The sequence below is a fragment of the Musa acuminata genome, chromosome BXJ2-8, assembly GCF_036884655.1.
Source record: "Musa acuminata AAA Group cultivar baxijiao chromosome BXJ2-8, Cavendish_Baxijiao_AAA, whole genome shotgun sequence".
Lineage (NCBI taxonomy): Eukaryota > Viridiplantae > Streptophyta > Magnoliopsida > Zingiberales > Musaceae > Musa > Musa acuminata.
This window is the reverse complement of record NC_088345.1, coordinates 38,153,264-38,174,206: the sequence shown is the minus strand read 5'-3', so window position 1 is coordinate 38,174,206 and position 20,943 is coordinate 38,153,264. Positions and strand designations below refer to the sequence as shown.

General features: G+C 35.8%; 2 protein-coding genes across 4 annotated transcripts; both read left to right on the top strand.

Moving 5' to 3' along the window:
- Positions 1-3,069: 3,069 nt before the first annotated feature.
- On the top strand, positions 3,070-4,389 carry LOC135619433 (AP2/ERF and B3 domain-containing transcription repressor RAV2-like). Its single transcript, XM_065121441.1, has one exon. It carries the CDS (start codon positions 3,343-3,345, stop codon positions 4,339-4,341), a length of 999 nt encoding a protein of 332 aa, XP_064977513.1. The 5' UTR covers positions 3,070-3,342; the 3' UTR covers positions 4,342-4,389.
- Positions 4,390-6,918: 2,529 nt separating this feature from the next.
- Positions 6,919-20,070, top strand: LOC103994907 (uncharacterized). Of its 3 annotated transcripts, none has more exons than XR_010489393.1 (13): positions 6,919-7,201; positions 7,294-7,391; positions 7,484-7,570; positions 7,658-7,820; positions 12,850-13,566; positions 16,000-16,142; positions 16,234-16,422; positions 16,503-16,593; positions 16,661-16,832; positions 18,119-18,235; positions 18,320-18,416; positions 18,546-18,694; positions 19,228-19,338. XR_010489393.1 is itself a non-coding variant. In XM_009415370.3 (13 exons), exons 1-12 carry the CDS (start codon positions 7,025-7,027, stop codon positions 19,295-19,297), a joined length of 2,115 nt encoding a protein of 704 aa, XP_009413645.2. In that variant the 5' UTR covers positions 6,919-7,024; the 3' UTR covers positions 19,298-19,338; positions 19,809-20,070. The 3 variants fall into 3 exon arrangements, 2 of the variants coding, with proteins under 2 accessions (XP_009413645.2, XP_009413644.2); XM_009415370.3 differs by lacking the exon at positions 18,546-18,694 and adding an exon at positions 19,809-20,070 and having other exon boundaries at positions 18,125-18,235; XM_009415369.3 differs by lacking the exon at positions 18,546-18,694 and adding an exon at positions 19,809-20,070.
- Positions 20,071-20,943: the final 873 nt, after the last annotated feature.

Below are 20,943 nucleotides of genomic sequence, written 5' to 3'. Positions count from 1 at the left end.
CTACGTCTTTCTTGTTTTTCAGTAACAAATGCACCAAAAGAAGATTCACCCTGTTCTTTCCTTTTAGAATCTTCATTTAGCAAACTGTCTTTAACCATATATATAGTTAGAGTTCCCTCTGACATGGAGTTGCAAATAGTCATCACATACGTTTCTTAACTTTCTGGTAAAGAGCTGAGAAGTAATAATCCTTGTATCTCATCATCTATATTCATTTTCATAGCAACCAACTTGTTTCCAAGACTCTGAAATAGGCTTATGTGCTCGACAATATTACCACCATCTTTACACTTCAAATTTATAAGTCTTTTGAGGAGAGAAATTCTATTTCCTATTATCTTTTTCGCAAAGAGATTTTCTAATCTTTGCCGAACAACATTAGCTCTGGTTTCATCTGAAATATGCTCATACAAGTTTATATACATTCATCTTCTAATATAGGCAATGGTTTTTCTATGTTGAACTTCTCATTCTTCATCGTCCATAGTAGAAGGTTTATCTTTAACCTTGATAGGCTTATACAAATCTTTGCAATAGAGTAAATCTTCCATCAGACGCCTCCAAGTGGAATAATTTGATAAATTCAATTTAATCATACCATCTGACTGCTCCATTTCAATCACACAAGAAAAACTAGCATCAAACAACTTGTTGCTCTTATACCACTTGTTGGGAAAAAACATGTTAAAGTAGAATATTCTTTTCCCTCTTTGTGTATCAAAATGGGTTCCTCATCAAAATACCAACTTGATATCCAAATGAAAATATCAACCAGCACAATATAAACAATAGAGCAATTAATCAATCATAAGACCAAATCTATTAACGTGGAAAACCCAATGTGGGAAAAATCACGGGATCGTAGTCTATCTCAAACTTCCACTATCAATAATAATGATAACAGGTTTACAGTAAATCTTCTCTAGAATAACTAGAGGATCATAATAACATCAAGAACATAGATCTTGACTCTAGCATATCATCATATATGATAGATCTCCTCAAAAGAAAATTCTAGGTCTGACAAAATGGGTATAACAGGAAAGTACCTTAAAGAGGGTAAACTATAGATCAACACCATTAAGATTGTAGAGTTTGCTGTAAGGATTATCCATATAAAATTTGGGCCAAAACTAACAATGTTTGACCACCGATCGTCGCCGTTCACAGCATGCGTTTGCTGCGCACGCTCACTTCTCTCTCTAATTTGCTACCCTCACCTTTTGCCTTTTCTCTCTTAATTATTGATTTGGGCTTATGGCCCAAATTATCCAAGCCCACATATGGGTTGGACCGAACAGTTAGGAAGCTACCTAAGGCATGGAGGTTGGGAAGCCTGACCACCACTTTTGCCCAAGGCATGAAGATCAGAAAACTCGACCCCATTTGATTAATATGCATCCTTTGATGATATAAGGATCAGGTTGGTAATATATCACCACTAGTACAATTACAATTGGAGGAGGTGATCGCAGACAAACAGGTCAGACGAACTTATTCCGGACTATGCGAGATGCATGATGGACTAGACGTGTCAGACAAACTCATGCTAGGGGAACTAAATACACCTCTAGATCAACAATAGATCAAAAAGTATGAGCTTGACATATCGGATAAACTAAACGTGCATTTTGGACCCCTTTAGTAAGAGTCTTGAAGCACACCTAGGGGGAGGAGGGAGACAAATTATAGGGAGTATGTTATCAACTTATCGTTATCTAACACGTAATAGCCATGTGTACAAGGTGGAGTGAAAAGACGAGGGTCACCCTCTATCCATTTGCCCACATGAGTAAGGGTCAAAAGTATGAGATTATGGGGTTGCTACCAACATAGATAAGAGGCTAAGGAAAAATTATTAGATGTGATTAGAGGTTGCCTCCCTATAGAATATTTTATGAAATATTCTGTTTGAAAAAAAGATAGTCTCCAACATAATGAATAGGGACAGAATCGAGATATGTTATTACATATAAATAATATAAGCATATCTCATCATCGAATAAATGCACATCTATTTAAACTAGGATAGTTGGAGAAGTGTTATTATGTATCAATAAATTTAAACTTTATTTGCTAACTCATTCATCAGCATTATAGTTCAACCTTTAACTTATATTAGGCTTAGCGAGGTAGGTATTATCAAAAGAATCAAATGATATATTATAAAACCATATAAATTTGAGTAAACAAAGGATCCTATTCGAAATATTGTAAGGAAGCTCTTGCTCTTAAAGAATATTCGTCGACTCGAGGAGGGATTTATAGTTTGTAGATAACTTCGACATCCATCTGCGTTTGAATAACACTCCGGTCTATAAAAATTAGCTAAATCTAATGATATTTTGAATAAGTGATTCACCTTCAACATGTTAATCAATACATTAGTTATTTTGTTGCCTGGACCAATGATTTTCCATATATCCATAGCAAAGTTTAGTCAATTGTATTATCTAAGTTTGTGATTTCAACATGAAACAAAGTCTATCATTTTGGACAGGATCAAAATCTAACCTCATCATACATAAAATAAAGCGTTAAATAATATTTAGATATAAGATCATGTTAGCTCTATACAGACGATCAAAATTTAACGTCATCATATACAAAAATAAAGCTTAGAATAATATTATGTCAATTATTATGTCGGTGTGGAAGTAGATAGAAGCCAGCTAGATGAATAAAAATAGAAATGATTAAAAATAATAGCACCCGAAGTCTATTGTATGTAATTCGTTGCATCTTCTAGAAGCTTCTCCGGTGAAGGGCTCCGGGACAAAGGCCCATATAGCCAAAGCATCGCCTGAAATCGCAAGTCCTCCTCCATAATTTCCAAGTTTTTGCTTCTAATAATTCCTTCTATTTATCAATCAAACAAATCATTAACAGAAACATACGGTCACGTTATGTTTTCGATAATAGTCTCTGCGGCAGAAGCAGCCAATTAATCAAACGGAAAGTCTCATGCATGCATGGTTGTCGCCAACAAAAACGTCACCTCTGTTCACTGTGTATCAACAGATCAATGCAAGAACGGAGGTCATGATCAGCTCAATCAGCAGTTGAGCGACCGAAGCTCGGGGGATGCATCTGGCCACATGCTCCGACAAGCTTATCATCCCCACTGGATCCAACTTGCGGCTCTGCAGGACCCGCTCTGATCACATCACCCACATCCCATCCAACTTCTCCAAAGAGGAGAGCAATGACGAAAGCCAAACTCGTCCCTTGAACCTTCCCAGCTTCCCCATGAACCTCCTGAAAAGTGTACACCACATCCGTAAGACGTAAGCCTATATAAGATTTCCCCTCGTATTGTCTCGCCTTGAAGCTTCCTAAGCCATGGAGAGTAGCTGTGTCGAAGAGGCATCGAGCATTGACTCGGAGAAGCGGCTGCAGGCACCACTGCACGCGGCCGTGGCACTGCAGCGACTGGGCAGTGGCGTGAGCTTGGTGATTGACCCGGCACCCGAGGGCGGGATCGAGGCGGAGTCCAGGAAGCTGGCCTCGTACCGGTACAAAGGCGTCTTGCCGCAGCCGAACGGGCGGTGGGGCGCCCAGATCTACGAGAGGCACCAACGGGTGTGGCTCGGCACCTTCGGCGATGAGGCGGACGCGGCGCGCGCTTATGACGTCGCTGCGCAACGGTTCCGCGGTCGCGACGCTGTCACCAACTTCAATCCCCTGTCAGAGTCCGACGACGAGGAGGCCGGCGAGCTCTCCTTCCTCGAGACGCACTCCAAAGCGGAGATCGTGGACATGCTGCGCAAGCACACGTACCGCGACGAGCTCCAGCAGAGCAAGCGAAGCTGCGGAGCGGGCGGGTTTGCCGGGAAGCGGACGACGCCGGGCTACCTACGGTCGTCTCGCGTGATCTTGTTCGATAAGTCGGTCACGCCGAGCGACGTCAGCAAGCTGAACAGGCTGGTGATACCAAAGCAGCACGCCGAGAAGCATTTCCCGTTGAAGAGCAGCAGCGGCATGGCCTGCAAGGGAATGCTGCTCAACGTCGAGGATGCCGGCGGCAAGGTGTGGAGGTTTAGGTACTCGTACTGGAGCAGTAGCCAGAGCTACGTGCTGACCAAAGGCTGGAGCCGGTTCGTGAAGGAGAAGAACCTCAAGGCCAGAGATGTGGTCAGTTTCTGGCGATCCACCGAGCCGGAGAAGCAGCTCTACATCGATTGGAGAACCGAAGCAGTCGCTAGCAATCGCACGATGACGCCGGCTATTAGGCCGCTTCCGGTTGTGAAGCTGTTCGGCGTGAACATATCAGAGTTGCCATCGGTGAGCGGCGGCGACGGGAAGAGAGGAAGAGAAATGGAGTCATCTCCATCACAATAGTTGTTCACGAAGCATTTCATAGAGGCTTTGTAGTGTTCTTCCTTTTTATCTTTTCTTTCATGAAACAAAAAAGAGTACATTAATTGTGCGAGAGACCTTAGAATGGAGAAGTTGAAGGTTACTTCTTCTCGATTAACTTGTTTGTTTCATTCGTTTGTCTATTACTTGCGTGGCATCTCTAATGTCCAGATGCATTGCATTCATATTCCTTGGTCTATTACTTGCACTCAGAAGCAAAATGTTGCTGATATTTTGATCATGAGGATGTAACAAAAATGAATATTTCTGTGTATAATATAGAATGCAGGCAAAGGATTCCTCTTAGTTATAATTATTCTTCCTAAAATGTTCACAAGAATCAAAGAAGAAACATGGAAGGAAAAAATGGTCGGACATAATAGAGTAAGAAAGTATGCAACCTATATGTGGAAAGCACTTATCTGATCACATTTTTGGGTGCCTGTGGCAGTAATTCGTACCAGTACACTTCTACATTTACATTGCAAGTGTAAGTCAATAACAATAAGCATAGTTCTCTTATTTTTAATGTGGGCAAGTGAAAGGCATAAGGCAGCACAGTGACGAGTGCTAGCTGCCAAACTAAGCCCTGCTTGAGCTTTCTTTAATTTCATCTTCTCCTTTTTGTGTGTGTTCATCGTCAGAAGAAAATGCACATATCAGTATACTACGGTTGGGTTGTCAAGTGAAGTATCAACGATTTGAAGGCAGGATGTTCTAATTATTCTTAGGATTTGCCTTCTTTAACAGATCATTGTTGTTCTTAGTTACTTAATGGGCAACTGTGGTTGACAGATCTTAGTTCTTGTTCTTCCATGTCTGTGTATTCGATACAATTCGACGTACAAAGAAACGTGGATCACCGAACTCCAATCATGTGCTTTCTGCTAGGGCTAACAGTAGGGGATTATCTCTTGTGGCAGACGTACCAACTTGCATGCGCTGCCAGTAGGGGATTCCCTGTCTTCGTCCTGATCATCTCAAGGGCAACCAGAAATGATGATGGCGCTTGATCTTTTTGAAGACGACAAGCTTGGATTGAACGGATCAGCAACACTTACCAGGGGATTCGCTTAATCTGGACACCAGGCGACTCGGACATGGTGCTTTTTGTTGTTTAGCTTGTTGTTGCGGAGACAAAGGTTGGATTCAGATAACACAGAAACATGGCTGGTGTCGTTGCACGTAAGAGGAGAATGTGAAGCTCGAGTAAAATGGTTTGGGTGCTACAGTGACAGCAGACATCGGAAACACATCTGATTGATGTTTCTTTTTGCTGCCACGGATCGACCTAACAATACTACTGGATTGTGGGTCCTTTTGTGCGGTGTGAAACAAAAACCACACTGTAGACTTATCTTGGAGAAGCTGAAGTCGAGTATGTAATGAGTAGGGGGGTTTAAATCGACTTGAATCAAAATTTTAAGGGTCTAATTGATTTTCGATTTAATTCGATAAAATTAAGATAGGTCGGAACGATTTAGACCTATCAAACTAAATAGATTTAAAGTCTATTAATTTGATTCGATTAATTGATTTATAAAATTTAAATAATTTAAATTATATATTAAATAAATTTATTCGGTTCAATAATCTTGATCAAATTGAATTAACATGATAAGATTTATGAAATTGAATTGAACAATAGAGTTTTTAGGAGTTTGGAGGTTTTTAGACTGATTTGATTAATTGGTCAAGGGTTTAAGATAGCAAATTCGATCATACTAAATTTTTTTAATTAATTTTTTATTTGATCTAAATTGATTAACTAAATAGAAGAATAGTACATCAAATCAAAACCATTTATAACTTTAAAAATTAATTTATTAATAAATTGATTCGAATCCAATTGATTATCGATTGATTCGATTCTGATTCGACATGATATTTAGCTGTAGAGAGTAAACTTAAGTGGTTGGTTTTGGTGGAAGGATCTCGTGCATTAGATCATAATGGAAATGGATGGAATTCATACCAATCTCATATCTCCATGGTATAATGAAAGTATTCGTGCTAAACCCATGTCTCCATGGAATAATGAAAGCAAACAGGCCTAAAACGAGCCTTGAAAGGAGACAGACAAAAGTCCAACATGAAGCAAAGGGGTAAAATGTGAATATAATTGTGTCAAAAAATTATAATTACAGGAGTTATCAAATTATAAATTTAAAATAAAGGCGCATCCAATCGAAACTTAAACACAAAGAACACGTCTGCTAATTAACGGGTCATGGGCCCATTTGGCGGCCCGGTTCATCATCGGGGTGTACTAGTGGATGTAAGTGTAGGTGTCAGAAGAATTTGAACACCGGATTTCACGCTCGCGCTCGCCGAAGCAGGAAACACCACGTGACACAGAACTACCACCTAGTGATTGGTGTGTAAATGGGACCCTCCAAGGCTACCAGTATTCCCGAATGGTGGGGTGGGGAAATGAGTAACTACTGATTTCGAGGAAAGGATCGTTTTTTTTTTGTTTTCGCACCGAGGAACGCACCCACGGGTCTACCATCCCAAAACTTTCCCCTCGCCGAAACCCCGCTTCGGCTCTATTTTAAATCGACCTCCAAAATTTTCACAAGCCCTCCTTCGTCTCCCTCCTTTTGAGAGCCTCCATCGAACACCGTTTTCTCCTCCGTCCCCTCCCCTAACCATCTCCGACCCGATGGCCGTGCCCCGCAACGCCGCCGCTGCCGACCGCCGCGCCGCGGAGGAAAGCAAGACGACGGCCGAAGCCTCTTCCTCCTCTGCCACCTCCCCCCGAAAGCGCACCAAGTCGCCTGGCGTTCGAGTCATCGGTGGCCGAATCTACGATTCCGAGAACGGCAAGACTTGTCATCAGGTTTCCCGAATATCTTCTTCTTCTTCGTGATCCTTTGCATTTTTCTTGATTTGGACGAATCGCGCTTATTTTGCTGTGTGTGATATTCGCAGTGTCGGCAGAAGACGATGGATTTCGCGGCGTCGTGCAAGCAGCTAAGGGGGGACAAGCCTTGCCCTATCAAGTTCTGCCACAAGTGCCTCCTCAACAGGTGCCGCATACACTCGCTAACTCTCACTGCTTTTTGTTTCACATCTTGTTCCGATCCGAGGGTAACGACGGCAGGAGTTTTCGTTGCTTCAGATACGGGGAGAACGCGGAAGAGGCTGCTGTGCTGGAGAATTGGAGTTGCCCCAAATGCCGTGGCGTTTGCAACTGTAGCTTCTGCATGTAATCATTCTTCTTTGGAATAGTCATATGATTTGTTCTATTCTTTCCATCGTAAGGAGATGAAGGAATTGGTTCCTAATTTGATAGGAAGAAGAAGGGCCAGCAACCAACGGGAATTCTCATCCATGCCGCCAAGGCAACTGGGTTCTCTTCGGTGCATGAATTGCTGGATAACAAGGGATCTGATGTGTTAAGTGCTGCAAATGGGCTGAGAAGTTTGAGCGCATGCGTACCTCCTACCTGTACAAAGGTACGACTCTTAGTTCTCTCTTATACACATTTTACATGTCTTTATTGAGCTTATAAGTTAGCATTTATCAAAGGGGTTGGTGGTAGTAGTAAAGATATTAATGAGAAAAATAAATTATGATAAGATTATCATGATCTTCTCAATATTTTGATACTTTATTATAATGATTCTAAATCATAAAAATTATGATAACATGTTACCATGATTCTATCAATAATGAAGATCATAATTTTAACATGATCTCTCGTATTATATAATGATTTAGTGAATATTTTATATTTATTATTGATTAAAAATATTATGTAATTACCATATTTTGTAAACTCTCTTATGTATATAAATTCATACTATTGTCAATAAAAATTTAGCTAGTCATTTCTTCTCATGGTATCAGAGCCATGGTTGCTTCGAGGAGTTTTTTTTTTCCCTTTGATCCTCTCTGTGCTATTGTTATTTTGTACCTCCTTCATCGTAGTTGAAGGTAGCATTGTAATTTCTATTGAATTTTATGCTTTAGTAAGTCTTTCTTTCTTGTAAGTTGCTTTGGATCTTTTTCTTCTCCACTTTGTAATTAGTACCATCACTTGTGCTACACAAACGATTAGAGAGAATAATCTTGAAGTTATTAATCCTAAATACACTTTTTGGATCCGTCAAGTTCTTCTTAGAAGTGCTATCATTGCCTCTTTCTCTCCTTATATCAGTCCCTACGTAGCTTCTATCAAATCTTCTTATGAGTATGGTCCAAGCTTGCAATAATGTATGCTAACCAGTCTCGTGGTCGCCTCATACAACTTCGAGAAACTCTCTTCAAACTTTCTAAAGGCACAATGTCTATTTTTGAACTACATGCAGGCCATCAAAACTCAAGTTGATGCACCTCTTGGTGATGAAGAGATCATTTTTTATGTATTAAATGGTCTTGGTTCAGATTATAAGATCTCAATTACGATTCGTGCTCACGATAGTTTTATATTTTTTGAAGAACTTCATGATAAGCTTTTTCACTATGAAGCTTATCTTAAGCAAAAGTCACCATCTTTTGATGTTGTTTCCATCATTGTCAATTTTGTTAATAAAGCTAATTCTAGTAACAAAGGCAAGATTCGCAGCCAGCAAGACAACTGTCCAAACAATCATTTTGGAGGCAACATACAACAACATCACAATAAAAGTGTCAACAAATCCGATTAACAATTCAACAATAAAGTCACTTGTCAAATATGTGACTTGTAAGGCTATGTTGTTAAGAAATATCATCGCTTGCAAATTGTTATTCTATAGATGTTTCAGCCTTCATACTCATTTTATTCTACATATCCTGTTGCACCACCTACTCGATTTTTATTACCATCATCATGTGTTAATTTTGTTGCTCAATCTTTTTAGCCTTTATCAAATTGGTTTATTGATTTTGGGGCTTCTCATCATGTCACATTTGACTTGAATAATCTGTTTCTTTATTCAGATTATGATGGTTTAGATGATATCATGATAGGTGATGATAAAGGTCTTAAAATAACTTATACTTGTTTCAAAAACTTTTCGTTTTTCTTAAAATCCTTTTTAGGTTTTGATGTTCCTTGTGTTTTTGATATGAAGAAGAATCTAATATTTGTCTCTAAATTATGTTCTTCTAATAATGTTTTTATTGAATTCTTACTCTTCATTTGTTGTGAAGAATCTCAACATGGGGGCACATCTCATAGAAGGGTTGAATAGAGATAGAGTTTATGAGTAGCCAACAATTGAACCATCTAAATCCATCTTATCTTTGCTTTGGCCACCATCAAGGCTCCATTTCAAGAATGACACAATCGCTTAGGGCATTTTTTTTAAGGTTCTAAATCATATTGTTTGTTCTTGCAATTTACCTTTATCATCATCATCTTGTCATCCCTTTTTGTGTAACTCATACAAATGCAATAAAATGCATAAGCTTTTATTTTCTACATCTTCTTTCATAAGTAATTTGCCTCTTGAACTTATATATTCTAATGTTTGGAGTCGGTCCATCACCAATATAATCTCATGACAGATTTAACTAATATTTTATTTGACCGTTTCATTAAGTACATATGGTTATTTCTCATGAAGCAAAAATCTAAAGTATTCATCGTTTTTCAAAGTTCAAACTTATTGTTGAAAAGTTCTTTTAACGATCTATTATTTCATTTTACTCTGATAATGGTGGTGCATTTCAAGAGCTTTATAATTTTTTTAAAACTAATGGAATCTCTCATTTTCTCACTCGTATACATACTCTTGAACATAATGGGACCGCGAAACGTTGTTATCAACACATCGTCCAAATTGGTCTCACACTCTTTGCTCATGCTTTCTTACGTTTTTAATTTTGGTCTTATGTATTTGACACATCAACTTATCTTATTAATTGCATGCTCATTCCAGTTCTAAACATAGTTTCACCATTTGAAAAACTATTTGGATCCATTCCTAATTATAGTAAATTATATGTTTCTAGGTGTCTATATTATCCATGATTAAAGTTGTACACCCACAACAAATTGGTAGCTTGATCAAAACCATGTTTTTATCTTGGATATTCTATTAATTTAAGTGTTTTTAAATGTTTTGATCCATTAACAAAAAGAATTTTCATTTCTCATCATGTTGATTTTATGGAATTTATTTTTTCTTATAAATCATTTCTTTTTTTTTACCTAGACTAACTTCCAATAACTTTGTTGATTTGATTCCCCAAATTCATAAGTCACCTTATATTATCATTCTCATTCAAGTTGAAATATGAAACCCATCCACCAATCCAAATACTGTATCCACTCAGATCCTACCAGGTCTTTTCTCAATAGTGCATGATGAATAATAGGTTATCTCATCCATCCAACTGTCTCATTAGAGTGTCATGGAACAAGAGAATTTATAATAAGGTTTGGTTTTACTATCCTTACTTTAAATTTTTCTCGTTCAATACGTCCTAGAGATGTCATTGACCTTATACCAATTCATTCGATGGTTACTAGATCCAAAAATCATATCTTTAAATTAAATAAATATTTTTTTATTTTCATAAAATAATCCCAAAATTTATTTCTGAGTTTTTTATTGTTAACCAAGCCTTAAAATTCTCGAATGGCGAGTAGCAATGTCTAAAGAATGTAATGCTTTATTATGAAATGGTATATGAGACTTAGTCCTATCTCATCCAAATCAAAATCTTGTAGGGTGCAAATAAATTTTTCATATCAAACGAAATCCCGATGGGTTCATCAATAAGTATAAAGAGATTTGTTGTAAAGGGATTTTATCAATGTCCAGGCCTTGAGTACCCCGACACATATACTCCAGTTGTGAAGCCAACAATAATTCGTATTATTTTATATCTTTCTTTGTTTAACAATTGGAGACTCCGATAGTTGGACGTGAATAATACATTTCTTCATGGTCATATTTTCGAGGATGTATTTATGAGACAACCTCCAAGCTTTATTTATCATAATCTTTCTCAACATGTCTGTAAGTTATATAAGTTTCTTTATGGTCTTAAATAAGCCTCTCGTACTTTGTATCATGAACTTTGAATATATCTAGTCTTAGTTAGATTTTATAAATTTCAATGTGATAATTTGTTATTCATTTATTCTCCTGAAGGTATAATCATGTTTTTACTAATTTATGTGAATGACTTAATTATTATTGATAATAAATCAATACTAATTAATTAGTTTATTTAGTAGTTTGGAAATAAGTTTTCTACTGAAGATCTTGGGTCTTTTAGCTATTTTCTTGGTGTTTAAGTAATCCACATGGCAAATGATCTATTTCTTTTTAACAAAAGTGTATTCATGATTTTCTTGATCACACCAAAATGATTGAAGCCAATACTATTGCTACACAACTCTCTATAAATATTTCTCTTACCCTATCTGATAGTGCTAACAAAAGTGTATTCATGATTTTCTTGATCACACCAAAATGATTGAAGCCAATACTATTGCTACACAAATCTCTATAAATATTTCTCTTACCTTATCTGATAGTGCTAATCTCAATGACACTATTGAGTATCGATAAATTGTTGGTAGTCTATAGTATTTGGCATTTACTCATTTGGATATTGTATATGCAGTGAATAAATTATCTCAATTTATACATAGGCCTACTTCTAATCATTGGACAGCTATTAAATGTCTTCTTTGATACTTAAAAGGGCATTATTGATTATGACTTATTTTTCCAAAAGGACTCTCCTCGATTGCTTTATGTATTTTCGGATATCAATTGAGTAGGTAATAAAGATGACAGGACATTTACCAATGCTTATATCGTATTTCTTGGTCACAATCTAATCTCTTGGAATTCCAAGAAACAACATTCTATTGTAAGATCTTCTACGGAGGCTGAATATCGAGTAGTTGTTTATATAATTGTTGAACTTTGTTGGATTTAATCATTGCCATATGAATTATTTATCATAATCTTTGATCCTTGATCTATATATTTTGATAATATTGGTGTTACATATTTATGTATTAATCTTGTATTTCACTCTCGAATAAGCACATGACTATTGGCTTTTACTTTGTTTATGACAAAATTCAAAATGGTGAGCTACGTATCTCTCATGCCTCATCTTTTGATCAACTTACAAATGTTCTTACCAAGTCCTTGTTTCGTTAGCAATTCCTTCTACTTCGATCCAAGATCGATGTCTCCGATGGGAGCACCATCTTACAGGGGCATATTAGGAAAGACATTATTAAGAAAAATAAATTATGATACGATTATCATGATCTTCACAATATTTTGATACTATGTTACCATGATTCTAAATCATAAAAATTATGATAGTATATTATCATGATTCTATCAATAATGAAAATCATGATCTCAACATGATCTCCCACATTATGAAATGATTTAGTGAATATTTTATATTTATTATTTATCATGAAAATTATGTAATTATCATATTTTGTAATATCTCTTAGTGTATATAAATTCATATTCACTATCAATAAAAATTCAGCTAGTCATTTCTTCTCAGGTGACTCCCAAAAGAAGTCGAGATAAGGAAAAAGACCATGATGAGCAGAAGGATGTACGGTGTTCTAGCATTGATGACGAGAAAGATGAAGTACCTGCACAAAAGCAAAAGAAAAGAAGACTGAAGAAGCTGAGGAGTTTGAATGAGAGTGATGGTGGGAATGTTATTCAGCTCTGCAATGGAAATGCAAGACTGAAGAATGCAAATGCACGAACAAAGGGTGCAAAGAAAGTATCTGCAATATCCAGCAAAATAGGGATGCAGCTAAACAATGATGAGCATGTCCCTAATAATTGTGGTGATAATGAACATGAGGATTTGCAACATGTGGGAATGCTTTTTAAGCAATTACATGATGACATGAATAATTGTATTAACAAAGATGAGATCAAAGTATCTGACAAAGGAAAAAAGAACAATGTCCACAATAAAACACTGTGCAAAGGACAAAGGTTCCAGAAACATGGTATTAAAAACTCAAATAGTGATGAAGCAGAAGTCTTAGTTGACATGCCAAACAAGAATGTCAAAGCCAAACTGCCACCAAAAAAGCACAAGTCCAGGAAACCTGGTGCCAAAGTCCCCTTTGAACATAATAACATATCAATAGTTGTTCCTCAGGGCTTACCATTAATAAAGGTTTCAGGGTATGACTGGGCAGCTGAGGATGTTGGAGCAGCTTTGCAGTTTCTGGAATTTTGCAATGCATTTTCAGAGGTATGATGTCAGATAGCTCAATATTATTACAATGTACTGTTATGTTGAATGAGGAAGGGATGCAAGTGTTTGTAGTGTCTGCATTATGTGCCTTCGGTTGCTCATTGTGTCCTTGCGCTGACATGGCTCATTTGCAGATTATGAGTCTTTTTGTAGTGGATATAGTGTGATTCTAGTGGAGTTGCTCATTTGCAGAACAAAGATAAAGGACCTTTTGTTAGTGGACCAAGTCTTGCCTTTTAAGCTTTTAAATACTGGTTTTCTGGAAGTCTTGATCATTGTAATTATAGTATGTTGATTGCATATTATGTCATGTAATTTAGTGGTTAAGAAAATAATGTTTATGAAGGATGCTTTCAATTTGTTTGTATGAAACATGGACATGACACAATATGAATATGGTAATATGTGAAATCTTGAAAATATAAGATATGATATAATATGTGTAGGGTAAAAGACATTTTTTTAATTATGTACTATTTATATGTCAAAGCTTCACTTTCTGAGCTAATTTGGCAAGGGAATCATTTTTGCTTACAGAGGAAAATTCAGCATGGTCTAGAACATAAACTGAAGTTTAGCATTCTGTTAGTTAGGAATTCTGGCAGAAATCTACACTTTAAATTTTAGTTTTTCTTCCCATTCCATTTGACAGTTTCTCCTTTTTCCTTGGAGAAGTGACTAGAAGACTCTCTCCAAGGGGATGCACATGCTAAAAGGCTTACTGCTGAAATCCTTTGTGATCATGTACTCTACTTTGTGCGATCTGTAACTAAGTTCATGATGTGGCAGGAAAAAATCTATGTCCAGAGATAAGTGTCTTGAGAAAGTAATTTGGAATCTAGAATTGTTAGTTTTGCTTCCATATTCATTGTCACTAGGTGCCATGTCTTGATGTTGGTACTGAATGTTCCCTTATCTGATATTCTGGTTAAGAGTGCTCCAGATATGAGTTACATTATATGAAAAACTTGAGAACTTTTGAAAAGAAGAAAATGAAAATGCATGAAATAAAGACAAGATGATTGCAAATTATAAGCTTTCAGGTAATCATGGGCTTTATCTAGAGCTAGAATCTTCATTATGAGAAGTGTAATAGTTATGTAACAAAAAAACTAATTGACATAGAAGGCAGATTTGATATAAAAAAAGTATTAGATGGGCATTTTATTATTTGACTAATTGCAGAGAGATGATTTAGTGAAATCCTCTGTTGCCACCATATGACATGTCCCTTATAATAATATCAGTTCATATTGCAAATGCAAGTGTCAATTTTGGTTTGTCAGATTAGGTGGTTTAATAAGATTCATTTTGAAGTTTTACCTTAATTTTGTTTGCTTGTCATCTCATATTATCCTTTTTGCTGCCATATCTCAATCCTTGCCTTTGTATGTCATCTTATGGAAGGCCAATGAAATGTAGTTTGCATACTTTTGTTAGTTCAATATAGGAGTTTGAAATCAACTTGTGAATTAATTGATAGATCCAAACTATAATTTTTTTAGATCTTTGAGAAGTGTTTTAAACTTTTATAAGTTGTTTTGTGAAGTGCATAGTAAGATAATCATGAATCCATGATTTAAAAGAAAACAAGATCTCAAAGCTGAATCACATATGGTCTAACCATACCCTTTTCTTTTCTTTTGTTTGTCTGGAAGCTGGGTCTTTGTGTGATAGAAGCATATAAACTGAGTTCAATAACAGGATGCATATTTGATTACCCCAAACTTCAGATCTTTGTTTCTTGCAAGCATAAAAGTTGGTAATTGTGCTGTGTTTTATTCATGTTATGTCAAAATGCCACAAGAAATGTTCTCATTATCATATCACTTCATTATAAGAAAAAGCAAAATGATAAATTACATCCAAGTACTAAAAGAACCAAGAAAACCACAAAATTGAAGTCAATGTGTTTGGAAGTGAAAGTAAATAACATTAAAGAAACATAGATTCACTCATTCTTCATGTTCAATGTAAATTTATTAGGAGAAACTTTAAGGATGGTTCAGATTAGGAGACTCCTAGAAATATTAGGTTTGAGGTGTGTCAATATATGTAGTCTTACCCTTTAAGTAGATTTTTTTTTTAACATTGGTAGAACCTCATCAGAAAGGAGTAACCCTAACTGTGATATCAAAGCTCATCCTATTATTAAGGGAAACTAAGTTCAAGTTGCCATATCTGTGGATCTTATTTTGATCTTTCAAAGTTTCTCCTTGCAATGTTGGCAACAAATTAAAGTGCTCTGTCCTCTTATAATTGGTTAGTTTGCATCTTATACTTCTGCTACTCATCATACCAAATTGATTTCCTTGTATTTAATTTATATATGTATTTTTGGTTCAAATTAAATATATTCTCATCTTAAGGACACTTGAAGACCATTTTGGTTGCTGAATTCTTTTTTAATGAGCTTGCCATTCTTTTTAGGTCCTTGATATAAAGAAAGGAGAACCCGAATGTGTTCTCAGAGAATTAGCAAGAGGGCGTGTTGGTCGTCGAGGAGTGTATTCTTCGATCCTTCAGTTCCATATCAAATTACTGTCATTTATTCAAAAGGACTTGGGTGACAGGTACCATCCTTTTATTCATAAGATTTTGTGTTGCTTTTACTTTTATTTGGTATTCAGCCCAGTAAACTGTTTAATTATTTTGATCTGGTAGGTCTATCTCATACTCAACTAGTGGAGAAAAATGGTTGCAGTCTCTTGTTGACTGCCTAAATGAATCTGACTGTGCCTTAGAGATTCCTTCAAAGTGCTTGAACAAAGGTCCTCTGACACATAATAGTTTGGATCTATCAGAGAAGCTCAGATTGCTGAATCTTCTTTGTGATAGGACTCTTGGAACTGAGTGAGTGACATGATATCTTTTTGGTTATTATATTCCAATTTAATTACTTACTCAGACTGTCACCTATTACCCCTTTCCAGAGAAGTGAGGAACTGGATTGATGAAGAAAATAAAAAGTACATTGAAAGAAACAAGGAGTTGAAAGAAACAATCATTGCTGCTAAAAGAAAGGTTTGGAGTCCCAAAAGTTTGTTGATGGTTTGTCGTGCTAGTTCTTGAACTAATAGATTTTGTGCAGGGAAAGGATCTAAAGAAAAAGCTTAAGGATGATGTGGCAAAAGCTATGCTTTTTTTGAGAGAAGGACCACCTCTCTCTGTTGCTGAACATGAGAATCTTGTCTCACAAATAAGTGCTGAAACAGAGAAAGCTCATGCAGAGATGCTAGAGATAATGGAGCTATTGCCAAAGAGTAAGTTTTAGATTGGATGCTACTGATCCTTTCAGTCTGCAATGTTTCTCTCTGGTCTTGCTTTATGGCATATTGATATTGATTGTATGATTCACAATTAAGATTGGGTTGTTTCTTCATCAGTTATTATGACTGGTGCTCTACATCTGTTCAGTAATCATCCTAACTAGTTTTACCCATACTGTATGAGATGAACCTTGTTTCCCAGCTTGCATTTGCATTGTAATGAAGTAAACTGTATCTTAACAAAGCCCCTGATTAGATGACTTTGAGCTTGATGTATCTTAACAATGATGTTTCACATGTGTGGCTTTCCTTGAATGATTTCTTGTTTCTGGTTATTATTGTTTGTAATAGTTAGATATTCTCATTGAATGTACATTCACTATGGCCACACAGGTTCACGGTCAACTTTTCCTTGTTTCTTTGTTACCACATGTGCCATGAGATGCATCAATCATTCTCTTCCTCCATTTACCCTTAGCTATATTGACCTTGTTGGGATATTTGACAACACCAATGATTGTTATTAATGAACTTATGTTTGAAGCATTGATATGAATAACAAAATTCTAAATAGTCTCATCACTCAAACACTTTTCATAATGCTTGATATATCATCTATCACTCTTCACTGGAGTGAGTGAAGCACTAATTTCTCCGTTACCCATTATCTGTAAACTCAGATTTCTATAAATCAACCAGGATTTTTCTCTGTTACCCATAATTTGTCTCAAATTGACTAAATTCAGGTGATTTTATAGTGGGTTTAGTAAAAAAAATGAAATAACTTGTTTTTCACATTTTCAAGAGCATATTTGAGTTGCCTGCAATAGATGATGTGAATGAACATTAGACTTGATGTCTACTGTGTGTGCCTGTCCAGGTTCACCTTTAAAGTGCAAAACACAGCAAATTCACTAGCTTAAGGTACTGTTATAGTGTTATTATGATGTGCTTTATATGGTATACCATATGATTGCACTGTTTGTTGATGTCTGGAGCCAGTACAGTATACTTTGTTATTCTTATTTGATCAAGTTCTTTGATGACTGGGACTGACAATTTAGAGGCAAAGGTCTAATTTATCAAATAATTTTTGTTGTTTATCTGTACTGCTTCTTTCTCCCTTTTTACTTTAATCTTCACAATGAGATCTGTATATCTGTATATCAAATAACTTTAATCTTCACAATGTGAAATCATCATTATGGTAGAGATTTCTAACTAGAACTATTTTTTCTGTGCTGCTGTGAACATATTCATTTTTCTCTTCATGAGTACAGATTCAGATAACATGAGATGTGATGCTGTTCGAACTCAACCTGTATTTTTGGAAGGAAAAGGATATGTGTATTGGAAACTTGCGGGCTGTTGCAATAATCCAAAAATCATCCTTCAAGGTTTATCTTCTCGGAAGTGTTATGCTTTCTTCTGTTTTATCACTGCATAATTGAGTATCAGTAGATAGCCCTTACTTTTTGCAGATATTGGGAGCTGGGACTCTGTGATACTTGAGGATAAGTGGTTTGCATATGATGAAAAGGAAGAAAAAGCAGTTGATAGACATATATCATCTGTCCGGTATGAAATTCTATTCTTGAACTAATTCCTAGTGTCTTTAAACTCTCTTGGTTATTAGGACAAGCTTACTTTTCAAGGGAGATAATTATTGAACTTTAAATAGTGTATCTCCTGTCCCATAATCAATAGAAAAGAAGGGTCTGAAGGAGATATTCGATACGTGGGCTTCACCATAAGACGAATGCCGGTAGAATGACTTTTGTTCAAGTCAGCCAGCTAACCATCATCTTTCTCTCCCGATCCCTCTTTTCCTGATGATGGAAATGACTCCACCAGAGGTGATGATCCAAATTGTGTGAGAATGTCTGCCTAGTACATGCCACATGATAGTTTGCAATCCTCATATTTCTACTAGATATTTTCTTTTTCTAGAACCTCCAATCACTTATGACTTGACTATAAAAATTGATTCATTTTTTTTCTTGATGAACTAGATGTGCTAGGAAGTTCATATCAGTGACCTGACTGTCAAATTTAACTTTTGTTATTAGGCAGTTTTCAAATGGTTTCACAAATTTCTAAACATGCCCAGTGTCGCAACACATTTAAGCTTTATAGAGCATATATGTGGATTTTCTTCAGTGAGTACTAATAACTTTGGTCTGATTCTTCTGAAAAAACTTGCCGTGTTGCCTTTCTAGGCCCCTTTGATGATCTCAATTGCCAGTTGGACTTTGCACTAGCTGTTTGCATTTTTGTGCTATCTTTATTTACCTTCTTTGCCATTCATATACAGGATAAATATTTTAGCCTCTTTGATTTAATTTTAAAGTCACTAGTGTGGATAATTAGTAATATACAATATTGTCAGGAACCTGAGCCGAAGAATTCATGGGAGGTTTGTGAAACAAGAATCACTTTGGACATGGTGTCGGCTGTGACTCCGGTGAGGAATTAACATCTTCAAATTGCTCTGCTTAAGGTACTACAAGTGTCATTTTTTTGCCAGATTAACATACAGCTGGCCATTATTTTGATACTTGAAGCTTGTTTGAGCTATTTTCCCCTGAAAATGAATCATCTGCATTCTCTTGTAAATAAAGTGCATAAATAATGCCTTTACAAGTCATAATGTCTTATTCTCAATAGAATTGCATGGTACTTCTAATTGATTGAAGGGAACTATATGAGATAAATAGTCCTATGTTCATAAAAAGCATGATCTCAGCTGTTCTTTTGTGACAGTTCATATGAAACACAGTCAGGCATGTGAAATCAAAGTTAGATGTTAGACTGGAGCTTGCAATGCAACAAGCAAAACGAGTTCATCAAAGCTAAAGAACATCTTTCCCATTAAAAATATGCTTTTATTTGCTCGCCAATGTTGATAGTAATTGTTACTGTTTTTGATTAACTAGCTAAAGATTAACTTGTGCTGTTAATTCTGATCAGATGAGCCTCGAATTGGGAACTCAGCAAGGAGCAAGAGATGCAGCAAGTTTTGGATTTTTTTTACTGTTGGATAATTGCTTCGAGTGACCTGTTGCAATACGAGCAGAAACGGGGTCCTGTAGAGGCTGGTCAATCTGATATCTGGATCTCAATCAGTGCCCTAAGAGGCTGTAGTGACTGATATATGGTCTTCTCATTATGACCATCTCAAAGTTATCGCGGCTGATGATAATTGCTGCATTAAGTGCCTCAACAATGCTTATATTGGCTAATATAAAGTTATATATATATGTATATATATATATATATATGTATATATGTATATATATGTATATATATATATATATGTATATATATATATATATATGTATATATATATATATATGTATATATATGTATATATATATGTATATATATGTATATATATATGTATATATATATGTATATATATATATATGTATATATAAATGTATATATATATGTATATATATATATATATATACCTTAAATTGTGTTCCGCTATTAGAACAGTACTGTTATTACTACCAATCATATAACGTTATCATCTGATAATAAATTGCAGCAGTTAGTTGATCTGATTCTAGGGAAAATTAATTTAAAAGATAGATGCGTAAAGAAATTGTTGTTATTATATTTTTGTAAATAATAAATGATAAAAGCGAGTGATATTTAGATGTGATCGACATGAATTTAATATGCCATTGTTAGATCAGTGTTGAATTTGGTACACAATTAACTAATGATTAAAGAATGTTTAGAGAAATTATTGCATAATAGTTCTTTTTCTATAAAGATGATGTGATGTAACGTATTGAGTACTTTACATTCTTCATGTAATTGAAAAATTATGAGTGATTGATATAATTAAATAAATTTAATCATAAGTGTTATTTTTAATTATCCATTCGGTGTTTTATTGAAGTATTTTTCAGTAAAAAGAGACTAGTGTTACCACCAACAAAGAAGACACGGCAATTTTTCAATATAAAATAAATCCCAAGAATTTGATATCGAAGGATTTAGCGCCGTAAACCTAACGTTTCCAAAATATTCCGATTTTGGGCGTGCACCAAGTGGAGGAGATGCGGGCAGATGTCATCATTACATTCCGTTG

What these genes read in the sequence shown, in the direction of transcription:
- LOC135619433 (XM_065121441.1), top strand. Translation starts at nt 3,343, where the DNA reads ATGGAGAGTAGCTGTGTCGAAGAGGCATCGAGCATTGACTCGGAGAAG.
- LOC103994907 (XM_009415369.3), top strand. Translation starts at nt 7,025, where the DNA reads ATGGCCGTGCCCCGCAACGCCGCCGCTGCCGACCGCCGCGCCGCGGAG. An exon ending in TGCAACTGTAGCTTCTGCAT is followed by an intron (nt 7,571 to 7,657) that starts GTAATCATTCTT and finishes CTAATTTGATAG; the next exon opens with GAAGAAGAAGGGCCAGCAAC. An exon ending in TTTGCAATGCATTTTCAGAG is followed by an intron (nt 13,567 to 15,999) that starts GTATGATGTCAG and finishes CATTCTTTTTAG; the next exon opens with GTCCTTGATATAAAGAAAGG.